This window comes from Leptonotus elevatus, chromosome 17 (genome assembly GCF_054856555.1).
Source record: "Leptonotus elevatus isolate MCC_2025b chromosome 17, RoL_Lele_1.0, whole genome shotgun sequence".
Taxonomy (NCBI): Eukaryota; Metazoa; Chordata; class Actinopteri; order Syngnathiformes; family Syngnathidae; genus Leptonotus; species Leptonotus elevatus.
Window position 1 is genome coordinate 16005883 of NC_141255.1, and position 16380 is coordinate 16022262.

The following is a 16380-nucleotide window of genomic DNA, read 5'->3' on the forward strand; positions in this document are numbered from 1 at the left end:
TTTGAAAGAAGAGTGAAAACGGGAAGTATTTCAAGGTCAGCCTTGTTTTTGCTGAAGATTATTGAATGGCAGAGCCTCTTAAATTTCGATTTTTACGCCTACAGAAAGCAACAGTTGCGGGTTCATTTTATATTATATATCTTTGGGAATGATTCTTGATGCATATTGTGAAATGATAAGTTTGTTAGTTTGGAAAAAAACGGGATGTATTTACTATAAACGCATAGCGGAATCGGGACACCATATATATATATGTTGAATGTTTTTGTCTTCTCCATTGCTCTTGTTCACACTCAATGCATGTTTTTCAAAGTGTTTGGTTCTACCACAGTTGATGCAGCCATGAATGGCCTGCCCTTTACCTTGGCAGGGTGTGTCCTGTGCAGACGCTCAAGCGTCCCATCTTCTCCAAAGTTTGTGGAGGACACTTCAAAGTGGCAGCTGCTGGTGTTGGGAACGCCTTGCTGGCAGGGAGGGGGCAGAGTGTTGTAGAGGGCTAACGACCCGTGAGATGGCGAGGTGGGGATGGAGTGGATGGCGGCGTGTTCGGATATGTTGCTCATTGTTTTTGTGCTGGGAAGGGTGCCATAATGACCTGAAGAAGAACAGAGAACGTGAGAAAAGCATGTCACACGAGGATCGTATTGTACAGTATATTATCACCGTTGGGCAGAAACCTCCTATCCCTTTCTTATTTTTACAAAAGTAAAGTGAGGCCAAGTTTTTTGCATGCTGCTGCTGATGGCTACCTGTTGGTAGAGCCAGACTTTGCCTGGAGAAGGCCTGCCTCTGTTGCCATTCATACAGCTGCCACATGGTGTCGTCCCTCATTGACCTCCGCTTCTCGGCCGCCGTGGCGGCGCTGGTCGAGACGGGCCGAAGAGCCCGATCATACGCTGAGCCCGCCGCACTGCAGATGCTGTCGGGCCTCATTGCGCTGTTTCGGGGTAACGTGCGGTAGCCCTCGGGGTATCTGGGTACAAGCTGGGGATGGTGGCTGGGCATGTTTCGGGGTAACGTCTGGTAGGATGAAACACTGGCAAACACAGGAAGAAGAGGAGGAGATTACTGGTTTGCTTCTCTAGATTTCTTCTTTTGTTTCTTGATGATCAACTTGTATTTCCTCGTCCATCACGCCTTGGAACATTTAAACATGAACGAGGGGCTTTCTACCCTTTTCTATCCATTTAAAATGTTACCTTGAGAACATACAACATAAAAATTACACCCGGTTTTGCCACTTAACTTATTCACTGGCAGCCATTTTCACTTCGCTCCCGGCTGTTTTACTGGATTTTGACGGATTTTGCAAGGCCCCCAGAATATTGTGTATTGTGTGAATATTGAGTCTCTTCTTTCATCAGGAAAAAAAAGTATATTTGTATCGGTTTCTATAGCTAAGTTTCATCATTATTCACAAATCTGTTGAAAACAATGGGGAAAATAGCTTTTTTGCAATATGGCCCTGGTTGATCTCTTATACCCCGCTGCCACCTGCTGGCCATTTTTGTAATAACTACCATTGCTTTAAGCGACCTCTTTAGGTCAGAAAATGCCTCAAAGCCTGCCATAAATAATGAATAAATACATTTTTGGGACCATGGCAATATTTAAAATAGAACGTTTTTATAAGTTAGTTTGTTTTTTATTAAAAATATTATTTAATTAATATAAAATATTTGCTACTTGTTTTATCCATCCATCTATCCATCCATTTTCTTAACCGCTTGTCCTCACAAGGGTCGCGGGGGCGCTGGAGCCTATCCCAGCTGGCTTCGGCGCTAGGCGGGGTACATCCTGAACTGGTTGCCAGCCAATCGCAGGGCACACAGAGACAAACAACCATCCACACTCACAATCACACCTATGGACAATTTAGAGTGTTCAATGAACCTGCCATGCATGTCTTTGGAAAGTGGGAGGAAACCAGAGTACCCGGAGAAAACCCACGCAAGCACGGGGAGAACATGCAAACTCCACCCAGGAAGGTCGAAGCCCGGACTCAATCTCACATCCTCAGCACTGGGAGGCGGATGTGCTAACCAGTCAGCCACCGTGCCACCTGCTACTTGTTTTAAATTTTTAAATAATTTAAAAAACAGTCTATTTTTTCCCCCCTTGACATTGTGTTACTGAAGCTACATAGATAAAACACTGTTGACTGAAGAGATTGTGCAACAACAAACCATCATAGTTTTGTTTCTAGCAGACAAACTCAAAAGAGTGACTGTACTTGCAATCTTGAAAACATCTCATTTCCTCCGCGCGAGTCTCAACGCACTGAAAACAATGATGTCACGCCCTCAGACATGAATGTTAATTTGAATACTCCCACAATGCACTTCACTTTGTTCAATATCAGAGTTTACCTTAAGTGTTTTATAATTAGGCATTAGCTGTCAATAAAATATGTGTCCTGAGAGAGCCACTGTTGCTGAGAAATGGGTTCCATTTATTCATATTTTGATTTAATTCTTGCTCGTTACTGCATCCCTCAGGCAGTCAACTGCAACTGCTTGTAGTGGTATAAAATTTGAATTTTGAAGAGATAGTCGGATTACTTGTTTGAAAAACAAAATGCGTTAGATTACTTGCTAACGTAGCATAAAACGCTACTTTGTTACGTTAGTGACATCACTGCCTATAAGCGCACTAGTGTCTCTCATTTAACATTGAATTCACATTCACACTGCACCCACACTAAACGAGCAGAACGGAGTTTTGGGGTAACGCACGACTCCGGCAGTCCTCTGACTAAATTAATTGTAGCTAAGCAGCAAACCCGACTCAGACGCACTTCAAAGGTGACACAAAAAGCTTTTTGCTCCTTCTAGACGACAAGGCCGGCGCAAGGACGAAGGACTGTAAAAGAGTGAGGAGGCAGAAAAGCTTTTAAGCAGTTGTACAAGTAGTCCAAAGAAAGCGTAGACATAGTTTTCGAGGGGGTAAATTGTGCTAACCATTCACTAATCCGTTGTTGTAAGTTGTACATGATATTCAAGGGACAGCAGCGTGAAAAATCTACTTTTCTGAGCTTTCGGGCCCCATGCCCGCACCGCCCACTTTCTCTGAGACCTCCATGGAATAGTGACAAAAGTAGCCTTTATCAGTTAACATTCTGTCCAAATAAATTCGAAGCAAACAATTATCCTTCACATTTGCAATTCCAAAGTGCAATGACAATTGAATGTCTTAAAATTCCACAAGCGCTGGCCGAAACTGGTGTATACAAAAACTTTTTGTGCTGTTGAACCCAACTGAACGAATGGTGTAGTGGTTAGCACGCTCGCCCTGTAAATAGCAGGTCTGTAGTTAGCGACACCTCAGGGTTCTTTTTTATTTTTTATTTTTTATTTCTTTTCTTTCTTTTCTTTATTTTCTTTCTTTCTTCCCTCTTCTCCCCTCCTCCACTACAATTTATTGCGGCAAGGAGCCGTTTTGTTTCAAATGTTTATTGAAGAATTGAACATCCATCCAATTTTCCACATGTCAAGAAGACGCGGTTGTACTACAACGGTTGTCCGGTCTTGCGTGGCCACACAGCGCTCCTTGGCAGCAGCCGGCTTGGACGAGAGGGGCGCGGCAACCACACGGGGAGAGGCGGGGTTTTACTGAACCGGGTGTTTTACTTCCACATTAGAAAAATAGCCAGCAAAATACCTAATATTTCATTAAAAATTACATCGCCATTGTGTCAAAGGTAAGATTTAATCAATATATGCCTTTAAAGGTGAGAATCTTTGACCGTCTCACAATTCGATTCGATTCCGATTTTTGGGCCTGCGATTCGATTCAGAAAAAAAAAATTCAGGGGCGATTTTTGATTAAAAATTATTTGATTGACAATGATTTCTGCAAAGAATAGTCATGATCTGCTTTAGTCGGACTCGCTAATGCTAATTAAGGCGCTACTCGCGGCACTTTTATCACTCAAAAGAACGTCTATTCATACAAAATGCTTCAGGAATGTATACAGAAGCATGTTAACATTACTCACCAGCATGTGCTCTTTCTACGCTGCAAAAAAACAACAAGTTTTAATGGAATAACTTGATTGTAACTTTTCCCTTCTACTCTCTAATGTGGCTACAACTTCAGTGTAGCAGAACGTGCAGAACGTGCAGAACCACACTGCCCCTAAGTGGCCAAATCGTGTACTACATGAACAGCGCTCCCAATAAAGGCACGACAGTATAAAATAATATAAATGAAATCGATTTTGGGAGATTTAAAATCGATTCTGAATCGTACTAAATGAGAATCGCTTTTTTGGCACACCCCTCCCTACAAGATATGACCATTTAATGTTGCAATCATCTTACCTTCTGTCCTCTTCTGTGCGAGTTCTACGAGTCATGTGCTCCAACTGCTGAATGGAATTGGTTCTGGACATGCCCCGATCCGGTTCCGGAACCGGAGTAGCTGCCAGCCTGGCCCGGCTTTGGTTTTCTGCCGTCAAGCCGCAGTCACTCGTGTGGTCGAGCGGCAATGATCCGTTGACCTGCGCAGGCTTGGGCAGCGCGAGTGCGGCCTGGCCCTGGCGGGAAGCGGACACGGCCGCCGCGATGGCAGCCGCCTGGGCCGGCTGCAGTTTGATGTTGCCGATTTGAGCGCGAGACAGCTCCGCGCTGGCGTCTTGCTGGAAGCGGCGTTTATCCCCATGACAAAGGGTGGCATACTTTTCCAAGTCTCTTAGCGTAGCGTATTTATCCCCTTCTCTGAGTGTGCTGTACTTCCTCACTTCCTTCAAAGTGTTGTATTTGTCCACAATTTGTAATGTTCCATATTTACTCTGCGTCTCCTTTAATGAAAGCTGCCTCCTCACTTCCCTCTGAGGGACGTATTTTGGTGTCTCTTTGATTCCCATTTTTTGCAGCAGAAACGTGTCTTCATCTTTGGACAAAAAACACTTATCACCAACTTGCGTCGGAGCACATTTGTCATCTGTTGGAGTTGCTCTGTATTTGTCATCCACTTTCCGATGGGAGCACTTGTCCAAGTCCCTGTGAATGGAGTACCTTTCACCGTCCTTTTGCAGGAGATACTTCTCACCATCCTTTTGGAGCATGTAGCTGACACAGTCTTGCTTCAAGCAATACCTCCCTGCATCTTTCTGCGAGGTGTAGTACTCTGGCTCATTCCCGCCGTACGCTTTATCGGCATCTTTCACTCGTTTCTCATCGGTCCGCGATAAGGAATGTTGACGTGCGGGCGCACGATTGCGTTCGTTGTTCTGGAGCTCCGGTCGGCTGAAAACTCGCTTGTTCAACATGTTGTTCAACTCCTGAGGTGCCGGGTGGTCTACTTTCAACTTGTCCAACCTGTGGCAGAAGCAGAAAGGGATGTAAGGCAGTTGAAATGAACAATGATTTTATGGGTTTGAACCAGGGTTATTACAGTTTGGGAATGTTTCATTTTAGTTAGTTTTTATTTTGTTTTGAGTTTTGTTTTTAAAATTTAGTTAGTTTTAATTAGTTTCAGGGTGGTTCTGTTAGCTTGTATTAGTTTTAGTTATTTCATAAATGTTTAGTTTTAGTTAGTTTCAGCATTAGTTTTAGTAAAAAAAAAAAGGTGTGTATTACTTGTGCGCAATATTTAAAAAAAAACATGGGAGCATTGTCATCTGAAGGTGCTTTTCTATTGGCTGCTGCTAGAGGACGTCACTTTTGTGTGACACACTTTCAAATGTCCTTATTCCGGTTAATATAAAAATGTACCATCCCCAAAGGCTCATGCATTCAATTGATTACCACAGACTAAAACAAAGGACATGTTTGCTATAATTATAGTTAGTTTTAGTTAGCTTTGTAAACATAATATGTAGTTTCAGTTAGTTTTAGTTTTTTTTAAAGGCATTTTCTTTTTATTTTATTTCAATAACCAAATTGTTTTTTTTATTTTAGTTTTAGTTTTTTCGTTAGTTTTAGTTAACTAAAATAACCTTGGTTGGAACTGGCTCCATTCCTTTGGGATTTTTAACTACAACAACTGAGAAATAGGATTTGTAAAGTGTTAATTTTATCCGCCATTTTTAAATTTAGTCTCAATCCCGCTTGTTAGTTTTTAATCATAGTTCGTCAACCTCATCTCGTTTTTATTTAGTCCATTTTTAGTCAACTATAAATCTAGCATTTAATCCAAGGAAACTTTTATTCGTCTAGTGTTAGTCTACAAAAACTGTCAACATTTTAGTTTAGTTTTAGTCAGGACAATCATTTTACCCCTGTATATTTTTAAATCAGCAGATTATGTTGAACATTTTGGATCTAAAATATTTGACATAAAATTTTATCTCATTTTTTTGATGAAAAAACTACTTTTTTGGGGCCGATGCAGTGCTTTTTAGTCATTATTTTCCTCTATTTTACCCCAAGAGCCTGGCCCACAAATTAGAGGGACCTAATCCATTTTGAATATAGACAGCAAACTGAACCAACATCAGTCAACATATCAGTGAGAGAACAATGTGTTAGACAGGTATGGTCAGAAGTCGGGTCGAGCCAGGCCATGAGTCAAAATGGGCCAATGTTTTTGTGGCAGTCCAGCCCTGGTTGTTGCTACCGCTAGTTTGTAATGATGAATGATTAAAAACTAACATGTCAATCTGCGGGCATTTCCCCTCAGTCAGCGCAGAGTTTTTGACGTGTCCGCCGTGGACAAGGGCAGCATCCGTCATGACTTTCATCCACGACTCCATTTCTTTGGCTGTGTCAGTGCAGAAATAGTACGTCCTCATATTGGGGTGAGTGGCCTACCAGGAAGAGAGATTAGCAGAGATGAGATAAAGTCACTCAGAAGGAAACAGCACGACGCTTTGACACGATTCCTGTTGGCATCTTCGATTTGTGCGACAGCGTGTTGAGGCGTTTTATAATCCAATTTACAACTAAACATGAGCCTGATCCCACTTTAAACAGCTGACTGTCATGATGATGACTTCACTTGTGTCAGCCACTATGAGAAGATTGTGACATTGACCAACGATGACACAATTCCTAACATTGAGGCTCCCCCCCCCTTATTTTCACCTTAAAGGCATATTTTCTGCTGATGTGGTCATCCACTGACAACATAGAGATGTGAAAGCTCGGGAGCAGGATACTACCCAGGATGCTGTCTTCTTTTTCATCTACAAAAAATTCATAAAAATAACATTTCAAAGATGGGAGCAAAATCATCAATACTTTGCTGAATAGTGTTTACATTTAAAATTAAAATCAAACAACAATTTTATTATTTTCTTAACTGGTGAGGATTTCCGTGTAATATAAAAACATGATGGGAAAAAAAAAAGACATTCTGATATGCACATTTCCCAGCATTTGTGAATTCCACATCAAATATGTAATAAATTCAGTCGCCTACGTCCTAGAATATTAGTGGAGGTTTTGCCACTATAATACATGCAAGGGCAGTCTTCAATCGATGGCGTCTGCTTACCGCGATAGTAGAAAAGGCACATGTCCGACAGAACAAACCACCTCTTCTTCCATAGCTTCATGCCTGTACTGTCCTTCGGGGTCAAAGTTGACAGAAATCAATATTTAGTCTTTCTCACAAACTATACACATATGACAACATTTTTTTTCATCCCTTCCACTACCTTGTTTCACTTCCTTCTTTGACATTTTCGCCTTTCGGCCTTACCTGCTTGTAAAGCCAGTTGCTTTTGACCACTGGCGTATTTATGTTCCTCTTGATTGAGTTGGACCTCTTGCCAAAGTTGTGAACTTTTTTGGAAGACCTTGAGGGCTGTTGAAATAGAAAATAAAATGCAGACCCATTTGTTTATACCCTATATCAAACTCAACAGTTGTGAACCAAGTACTGTAAATCAATGTTGAATTTCTTAGAACAACTTCATAAATGTTTGGCTTTGGATGTCAACAAACAGCACAATGATATAAAAACTGATGCACTTACTGAAAATGCCATGGAAAATATTTTAATGATCACATCACTGTATGAAGATGATATTGAGTCACCATTAGATAATGACCCATTGTCTCAGATTTGCAACTTCTGGGGCTCATTCATCAAATAACTTGAAAATAAATGTATTATTCAGTGCTACAAGCTTATTCAAAAACACTGTGGCATTCAAAATGTCTTCTTGTTTGGGATTTATTCTGACCTAAAAACAAATCCTGAGGACACCTGACAGAATGCTACTAGAATACGCAAGGGACAAGAAAAGGATAACAAATATATTTTTTAGCACAAATTAGAGGATGTGTCATTGTTATTATTGTTATTATTATTATTATTATTTTAGTGCAGCCTAGATTTTGATACACCAAACACTGACAGGGCATGTTAGTTAAAAAAAAAAACAATATTTATGTGACGTCATCTTATTGTTGTTATTATGGAAATTGAGCTGAGGTATGTTTTATGTCACAGCATGAGGATTCTTAAATTAAAAGCAAAGCATTCGTTTATGTCTTATGTCTTCACCAGTCACCGAGACAAATTCCTAGTAATGTGATATGTATTCACTTACATGGCAATAAAACCAATTTTGATTCCGATTCTGATTCACATTCATAAATATAAATATATACACACAAATATACATGACATGTTATATTTGATACAAACTCTTCTAATTTAGCAGAATTCAAGATGAAAGAAATACATATTTGTTGCATCATTTTGTGATTTCAGCTTAGTATTTTCTTCATGTCACAACATGTTACATTTTAAATCAAAAGCAATGCATTTCAATTCATAATTTATATCAGTGCAGAAAACTGAGGCCCATCCAAGTTTATAAATTATGACTTTGCATGAAGATATGAATATTGCATATGAGATGTTATACTTTTTTTTTTTTTTTAGTCTTTCACTCAGTGTAAACAAGAACCACTTATTCATGACTGCCTGAAGACTGATTTGAATTCCAGGGCCACATTTACAGAGCAAAAATATGCTTTTTGTGCATCAGTATTTTATATAACAAACAGTATGAAGTTATTTGAGGAAGAACATTTTCGACTAAAGCAACTGTGTTAATGTCCTCCTAGGACCTAAACTGATGTCAAACATAGCTCCATGCATTGAAACGAAAAGAAAATTTCCATCAAGTGGTCTCCAGTTAAACGTCTAGTGTGACTTATTTCTTCAAGCTTTCTTTTGCTATTTTTGCAGATGGGAGTAGTTAGAATGGTTTTGCACCGTTGTGGGAGTGAACACAATCAACTTATTTCTTGGCCAATAAAAGTGGCTGCACTTGTTCCCTTTAAATCCAGTGCAGGAAAGACATGCACAGAGGAAGCAGACTTGCTGGAGTTCATGCAGAAGATTGAAGCATGCAAAGTACATTTGTAAGTTATTGCTTTTAGCTGGCCTGAGGTGTAGTCTACTTCCTGTCGCTATATTGTAAGGTGCAGCGTGGGCTGCCATTTTCCCAAACATGGTCATCTAGATTTGCCCCAATCCGGAAACAAAGTTGCGGCAGTTTTGACGGCGAGTCCACGTGCGCCTGTCACTAGGCAGACCACAAAAACGTACACTGACCCGTGTGAATGATGACGAGTGAGTCAAAGTGGTTGCAGGGCTCCCGGTGAAGTTGCTGTTGTCTGAGCCACCTGTGTAGTTGGACGCTTCGCTCATGGTGCTCATGGGACGTTCCTTTTTATTGTCGCTATTCTCCTGCTCTGTCTTTGGAGCTGTCCTGCCACAAGGTAAGAGACACACGGGGATGCATGAAACATTTCACCCATGACAGTCAGACTTTTTCATAGAATGAAGAATTATAATGGCTGTAACGGTTTGTCGTTACACCTTGGATATTAATCTTGACAATAGAGATACTTTTTGTTTTTTTGCAGTGACAAATTCAGGTCCAAATCAACAAATCTGGTTGTCTTTGCAACACAAATCTACTGTAGAGTTCAATTTCACCTTAAAGGATTATAGTCAGTATAATAAAATAAATGATCATGAAAACGTGCAATGGAAGTGAAAATGCTCCATAAAAATGCTTGTGTATCTGCTAGTAAGATGAGGATTGTTCAGTCCTATGACAAATTGTACCCCAGTCGTCCCATTAAACAGACGTCATCATCGACCCTCAGGAATAGAAAAGCAAAAGAAGAGCTTGAGTGACGTGTGAAATGTCGTCAGGTAAGTTGATTGATATTATTGAAAAACTAATGAAACTAGCATGGACAAAAATTGTACAGTAACCTTAACCTAACATTTTGTAGCAAAGCCTTTTGAGGATGACGACGCTTGAATTTTGCTGATCTGATATGAGCAAAATCATCGGTCCAAAGGAGAAGCTTTGTGACATGTCATTGATGCATTTCGACAAATTCCAATCCTCATTACTTTCAAGTTATTTCACTAACCATTTTTTCCACAACATTTTTGCCTACAAGTGTTGCAGGGTGTGTGAAAAGCAATTTTCTCATTTAAAATACTTCCAAAGTATGAATGAATTAAGATTGCATTAAAAAATGTATGTCTTGGCCAGCCTGGAACTCCGGCTTAACAAAGGAATTTCCAAAAAGGGTGATTGTGGGTTAGCTACTGCATTCCTGCTGAAATCTGTGGACACGATTCTGAATACGAAAGCCGGTGGAGTGAACTGCAGCTACTACAATTATTTCTTAAGGGAAACCATTAATATATTTTTTAACAATATAGTCACTTTTCACCACCCTGGTGCATTCCAGTCACCATTCAGTGTCCAAATATATTGAGTGGAAAAAAGCTGCTCTTTTTGTAATGATCAGTTTATTACCTGGTGTCAGCCTCTACGGGCTTGTCAGGATGGACAAGATTTCCATATTTCACACTAAAAGAACGGGAGATGACAAGATGACAAAATGATAAGAATGCAAATCCATGACTCAGTCAAATAAAAAAATAATAAAGGATGACAATGGGAAATGACATAAAAGAGCATAAAAACAGGTAAGATGCGTGTCACAGACACAGGCAGGTTCATGTCTGCATATGTGCACCGTGTACTTAATTAAGAGACTTATTTGTGTTATTTTGATGTTTTAACTTTTAAAATGGATATTTTAAACTAACAGAAGTCACAGAAGGACACATTTGATGTTTAAGAAAGGTTCAGAAAAGTAGTGCTGTAATATTGTCTTGTGAATAAAAAGCTCAGATTCAGAATGTGTGTCAGAATGTGTGCATGTTCTGGTGCGTGGTCAGTGAGGGCACTCAAAACACATCGATCAGGTTAAGGAGGATTGTCCTTGAGTATGTACCAGGACCATTTTGATCCAGGGCTTGTTGGTGGAGAAGTGTCCAATCTCTTGAACGTAGAGATCCTGAAAAGAGACTTACTGTTCATTCACGACGAAGATGCAGTTGTCCTGGGAGGGAGCTCCGGACACAGGATGCTTACACGTCACCTTTCGCTCATTGTGACTGGGGAAGGAAAATAAAAGAATGTTGGAAAACAAACGTCACACAACACTATGATAATATGGCAGACAGTGCTTGTTAAAATGCATTGTTTGCAGGAGTACAGCCATGCCTGGAGTAACAATTGAAAACTTTCATTTGTCTTTTCTTTTTATAACAATAAGATTTGCATTTACCTTTAAAACCAAAAAAACAAAAAAACTTTATATATACAAGAAGAAAAGAACGTCAATCAATTGACAACTGCAAATTCACCTATTCACTATTTTTTGTGCTCTTCTTGCCACAAGATGGCGCCAAATCACTGGCTCATAGGAACGTAGTCATTGGTTTCATGCAAACACTTTGAAGTGATGTAGAGTTATGAACAATCGTTGCTGCTTGTTTTTGCTTTTGCTCAAACTAGCAAGGAAAGGATGTCTTCTTATTGCTTGACAAGTGCTATTCTTATGAGTTGTAGAAGTTATTATATACCCCATGCACTTTTTTTCAAAATCTTCCTCCTGCCAGACTCTACAACACATACTTAATACAGCCATGAAGATCATCGATGGCACTCTACCCACTATAAGACATTTTTCTCACTTACAGAGCGTTTAGCATCGCTAGCGACTATGTTAGAATGTTAGAACTGCATTAATGTGAGTTAATGTTGGAATTGAAAGTGAGCATCATCACTGTGTATGTACTGCACACAAATAGGCCAAGTAGGTGACTCAGTTTCAGCAGTATGACATCATCTGTAATTATGATCTGTTAAAGGGGAAGTCAACCACATGGCAAACATGAAATTCTGATTAATATTACATTTGTAGAATAAGAGTTAAGCAGCAAAATCCAGACGTTTTTATCCATATCAAGGGGCGGCCATTTTGCCACCTGCTGTCGACTGAAGATGACATCACAGTTGCTCAGGGCTCAGGTTACAACCAATGACAGCTCAGCTTCAGAAAACAAGTGAGCTGTGAATGGTCATTGCCTGAGCAACTGTGATGTCATCTTAAGTCGACAGCAAGTGGTAAAATGGCCGCCCCTTGAGATGGATAAAAACGGCAGGATTTTGCTTCGTAACTCATATTCCACAAATATATTCATCAGAATGTCATGTTTAGACTAGTGAGGTCACATATAACATATTATTGTCAAGTAATTTTTAAGGTTGACATTCACTTTCAGTGGTGGGCAGCAAACACGAGTGATTTAACATTAGGTTTGAAATAGTGATGTCACCTCAAAATATTGCATCATTTTTTTAAATACATTTAAAGAAGCTCTCGTTTAGTTTGATTGAAATCAAATAACAGGAGGCAAAATAAAAGAAAGTAACGTTCAAGACACATTTGTAATATTCCATTTTTGCAATATGGCAAAAGTAGAATAAGTGTTTAGCAGGCAACAATACCGCCGATTGCTTTTGTAGAGAATCAGCACCTCTGAATGAACCAACAATAGCAACACAGCCACGTTGGACCAGCTTCTTTTCACAAGCAAAACGGAATATGCCTTGGCAACAGGCTGTGTGAGCATTGCGTCGGCACTGATCCAAACGCGTGGCGTATGGATTCAGCTACTGCACAAAAACATCAAATACCAGAAACGGAACCGCAGAGTGTTGACTCACCGGAGGAATAGCAGAAGGTGTTAAGTAGGGAAACGGAGCCCGGAGGATGGCAGCCGCGTTCATGGGCTTTCCTCTGACTGATGGCAAGCAATGCTGCTAGTGCAAGTCGCTAGCTGCTCGACAGCACTCCCTGCCTCTCTCTCCCCTCTTCTGCTATTCTGCACTAGTGTTGTCATTCAGACGTGGCAAAGTTGTAAGTTGTAAAAAGATGTGGGAAGCTGATCTACAAACCTGCCACACTCAATATTTTGTCTTTCAAATGGTCAATATTGCCGCATGTATTGAGATGGCGTCTTAAAATTGCACCTCTGGAAAACAGATGCAAACACAGCGGTGCGAGCATTAGGGAAAATGAAAATGAAAACGTTTTGTCAAATGCCAGAAACAAAAATAGTTACGATACATCATTTATTGAGCAATGCAAGTTTGTAGCTTTGGAATAATATAAGTGCTGACTTGTAGCCAGTCACAAGAAGGAGTCATGCCATATCACCTGACAAAACTTCTTATGTGTCTGGATCATTTCAGCACATTGTGATGAATACTAAAAACCTTCACAGCACAACATTTTATGGTAGCAACAATCTTTTTTTTTCTTTATAGCAATTAGCTTTAAGGGGAAGTGAAAAACAATGTTGTTTTTGTGTTTTTTTACATTAATATGTTCTATGCAGCGCCACTGGTCTAAATATGGCATTCTTATTCATATTGCGTTAGTAGAATATGAGTTAAGCAGCAAAATCCAGCCATTTGAATCCATCTCAGGGGGCGGCCATTTTGCCACTTGCTGTCGACTGAAGATGACATCACAGTCGCTCAGGTCACAGGTAACAACCAATCACAGCTCATCTTCAGAGAACAGGTGAGCAGTGATTGTTTGTTACCTGAGCAACTGTGATGTCATCTTCAGTCGACAGATAGTAAGTGGCAAAATGGCCGCCCCCTGAGATGGAGAAAAACGGCTGGATATTGCTTCATAACTTTTATTTCACAAATGTAATATTAATCAGAATGTCATTTTTAGACTAGTGAGGTCATATATAAAAGATTATTGACAAGAAATGTTCAAGACCACATTCCACAATATTGTTAACTTAAAATTATTTAAGTCTTCCTTCATTCCTCTTGCTAGCATTCTAATAGTATGTTGAAATGAAGTGTACTTACAATCAAATCTATTGCAACGTGTACTTTAACAGCGCACAGCTCGTTGCATCTCGTCACCTCCCAAAAACCACAAACACATTGTGAAATTCGAGTTGCTTGGCAACAAAGGCAGAATCTGATTGATAGATATCTGATATCTGAAAGATATCAGCTGGTTTGACAGCAGCAATTTCACGTTCACACATTAGAAAGTGGTGGGACGTTCCTTCATAATCTTCTTTACCTCTTCTGTTTTAATTGTGCAATAGGATTTCATTTAACGCCAAGCGTTGCTTCAGCACTCCACATACAAATTCCTCGTCTGTTTGTGACCTCGGGACTGACTTGACAGCTCATATTTTAAGTTTGGCTTGTATAGGGTCCCTGCTGATAGTGAGTTTTTCTTCTTAAAGTAACTCCTTGTCATTGTTGTTTATTCTTCCATTCATAATTAATTGTGGTGTATTATTAACAGCCGCTCAGTATAGAACCTTCCACTCTACTTTGCACATGGCGGCTTGATGTGTCCCATAAAGAAGCATATTTGGGGTGCATTATTCTACACATTAGTTTAATCTATTTTTTAAATGTATTATTTTTAATCATTATTAAGATGATATTTAGATTGTGACCCTAAACATTCAATAATAATTGAATCGAGAGGTCAAAACCTGGATGACATCCCTCAAAGTGCCAAGTCAATTCCATGTCTGTTTTTTGTCCACAGAGCAACGCGTGCATGCTTCCAGTAGTGCTGTGCAGCACTCCAGGTGAATACCAAGCAGTGATCTAAACAACCAGTGAATGCTTAACACAAACATCCATAGCCGTGGAAATGCTTTTCATGTTTTCTGGAAAGCGTACTAGGAGAGGTAGTCAAGAGTCTCACACTACATTCTGTCTACGTTCGAGATGACAAATCATCCTGTATGTAATGTAATCTGATTGCAAACTCTGATTGCAAACTTTTTTTGGTTATTCATCATATTTGGATGTTTTTGCCCGTGACCCCTCACCCCCCACCCCCCACCCCCTCCAAACGCCCCCAATGTCCCTTTTTAAGTGAGCCGCCACATGATGATTCATGGCATTATGATAGCAACCTTATATGTAAAAGAAGTAAAAACTGCATTGATTCTAAATGACAAAAAGATGCAAGTAAAGGGCAGAGTGAAGATGAAGTGAAGAGACGTGTAATGGCCGCATCTACTGAGGGATAAAGAGATGGTGCACTGTGCTGCGCCTGCTGCCACCGTTTTCCTGCTTCAGGCTGCAGTCGTCATGGTTACCCATCTGCAGACGCAAATGGATGTGCCTCAAGCACACACAAGCCAGCATACCCACACACCCACGTTCAGCTTACCCATATACACAAGGGCAGATAAACAGGAGACACTGTACATGTCACGAGAAATTGTTAGATTGACACACGACAACGCAGTTCATCATTTTACCGGTGAGAATTAGCATCAATACTCAATCAAATTTTTTTTAGTTCGTATTCACACAAAGAACTGAATCAGCATGAATGAAAACATGCTTACATTAATGTTAATATACAAAATTAGGCTATAAAATAGGGGTGTTAGGAAAAATCGATTCGGCAATATATCGGGATATTACGGCGCGCAATTATCGAATCGATTCGATATGTGGCTGAATCGATTTTTAAACATACATTTTTTATGGGAGTATTCAACAAAACGTCTTACTTAGGGTAATGCAGTACTCAAGGACAACAATTTAATTTCTGCTTGGCCTACTTAACCACCTGAGAAGTGATAAAACACAAGTACGTTAACAGTTGTTAAGCTACCGTACGCGCTAAGGAAGAGCGATATGGATTTTACATCTACATTTCCATTTCCTGTGTCATGTCATAGAAAGAGAATAGCTCAATTGCTAATATGCTAACAGCTGGTAAACTAACATATAGGAAAATAATGACCTGTGTAGAAAGCGCTAAAACTGACTGACAACTATTGTGTTAAGGTACCATTTTAAAAATGAGCTAAAATGCTACGTTATGCTAACATATAACAAGATGACACTGAGTCCAGAATTTGTTAGAGCAAAGCCATAGCGTTGATTAGCTATTTGCTCAACTGCTGAATTTAACAAGTCAGTTTCATGGTTGAAAAGAAGATGCAATGACTGTATGAGAGTGATAACATTTTTTCTTTTGAATTGATTCATAATACTTCCTAGGATATTTTCCT

The 16380-nt window shown here is 39.8% G+C and overlaps 1 protein-coding gene across 9 annotated transcripts in view; it reads right to left on the minus strand.

The window, feature by feature from the left end:
* The window catches only part of LOC147160184 (pleckstrin homology domain-containing family A member 5-like), a 58938-nt gene that overhangs the window by 21075 nt on the left and 21483 nt on the right, over nucleotides 1-16380 (minus strand). For 6 of the 9 annotated variants that reach the window (XM_086058772.1, XM_086058771.1, XM_086058769.1 and 3 more), the window contains exons 4-13: nucleotides 11314-11397; nucleotides 10751-10804; nucleotides 9520-9676; nucleotides 7648-7752; nucleotides 7441-7513; nucleotides 7029-7129; nucleotides 6597-6751; nucleotides 4323-5321; nucleotides 750-1036; nucleotides 363-595 (exon numbers count right to left, since the gene is read on the minus strand). In XM_086058772.1, the coding sequence (XP_085914898.1) occupies nucleotides 363-595; nucleotides 750-1036; nucleotides 4323-5321; nucleotides 6597-6751; nucleotides 7029-7129; nucleotides 7441-7513; nucleotides 7648-7752; nucleotides 9520-9676; nucleotides 10751-10804; nucleotides 11314-11397 (2248 nt within the window). Of the gene's footprint in view, nucleotides 1-362; nucleotides 596-749; nucleotides 1037-4322; nucleotides 5322-6596; nucleotides 6752-7028; nucleotides 7130-7440; nucleotides 7514-7647; nucleotides 7753-9519; nucleotides 9677-10750; nucleotides 10805-11313; nucleotides 11398-13015; nucleotides 13088-16380 lie in introns of those variants that run through there. The other 3 variants (XM_086058775.1, XM_086058776.1, XM_086058770.1) reach the window with 3 other exon arrangements.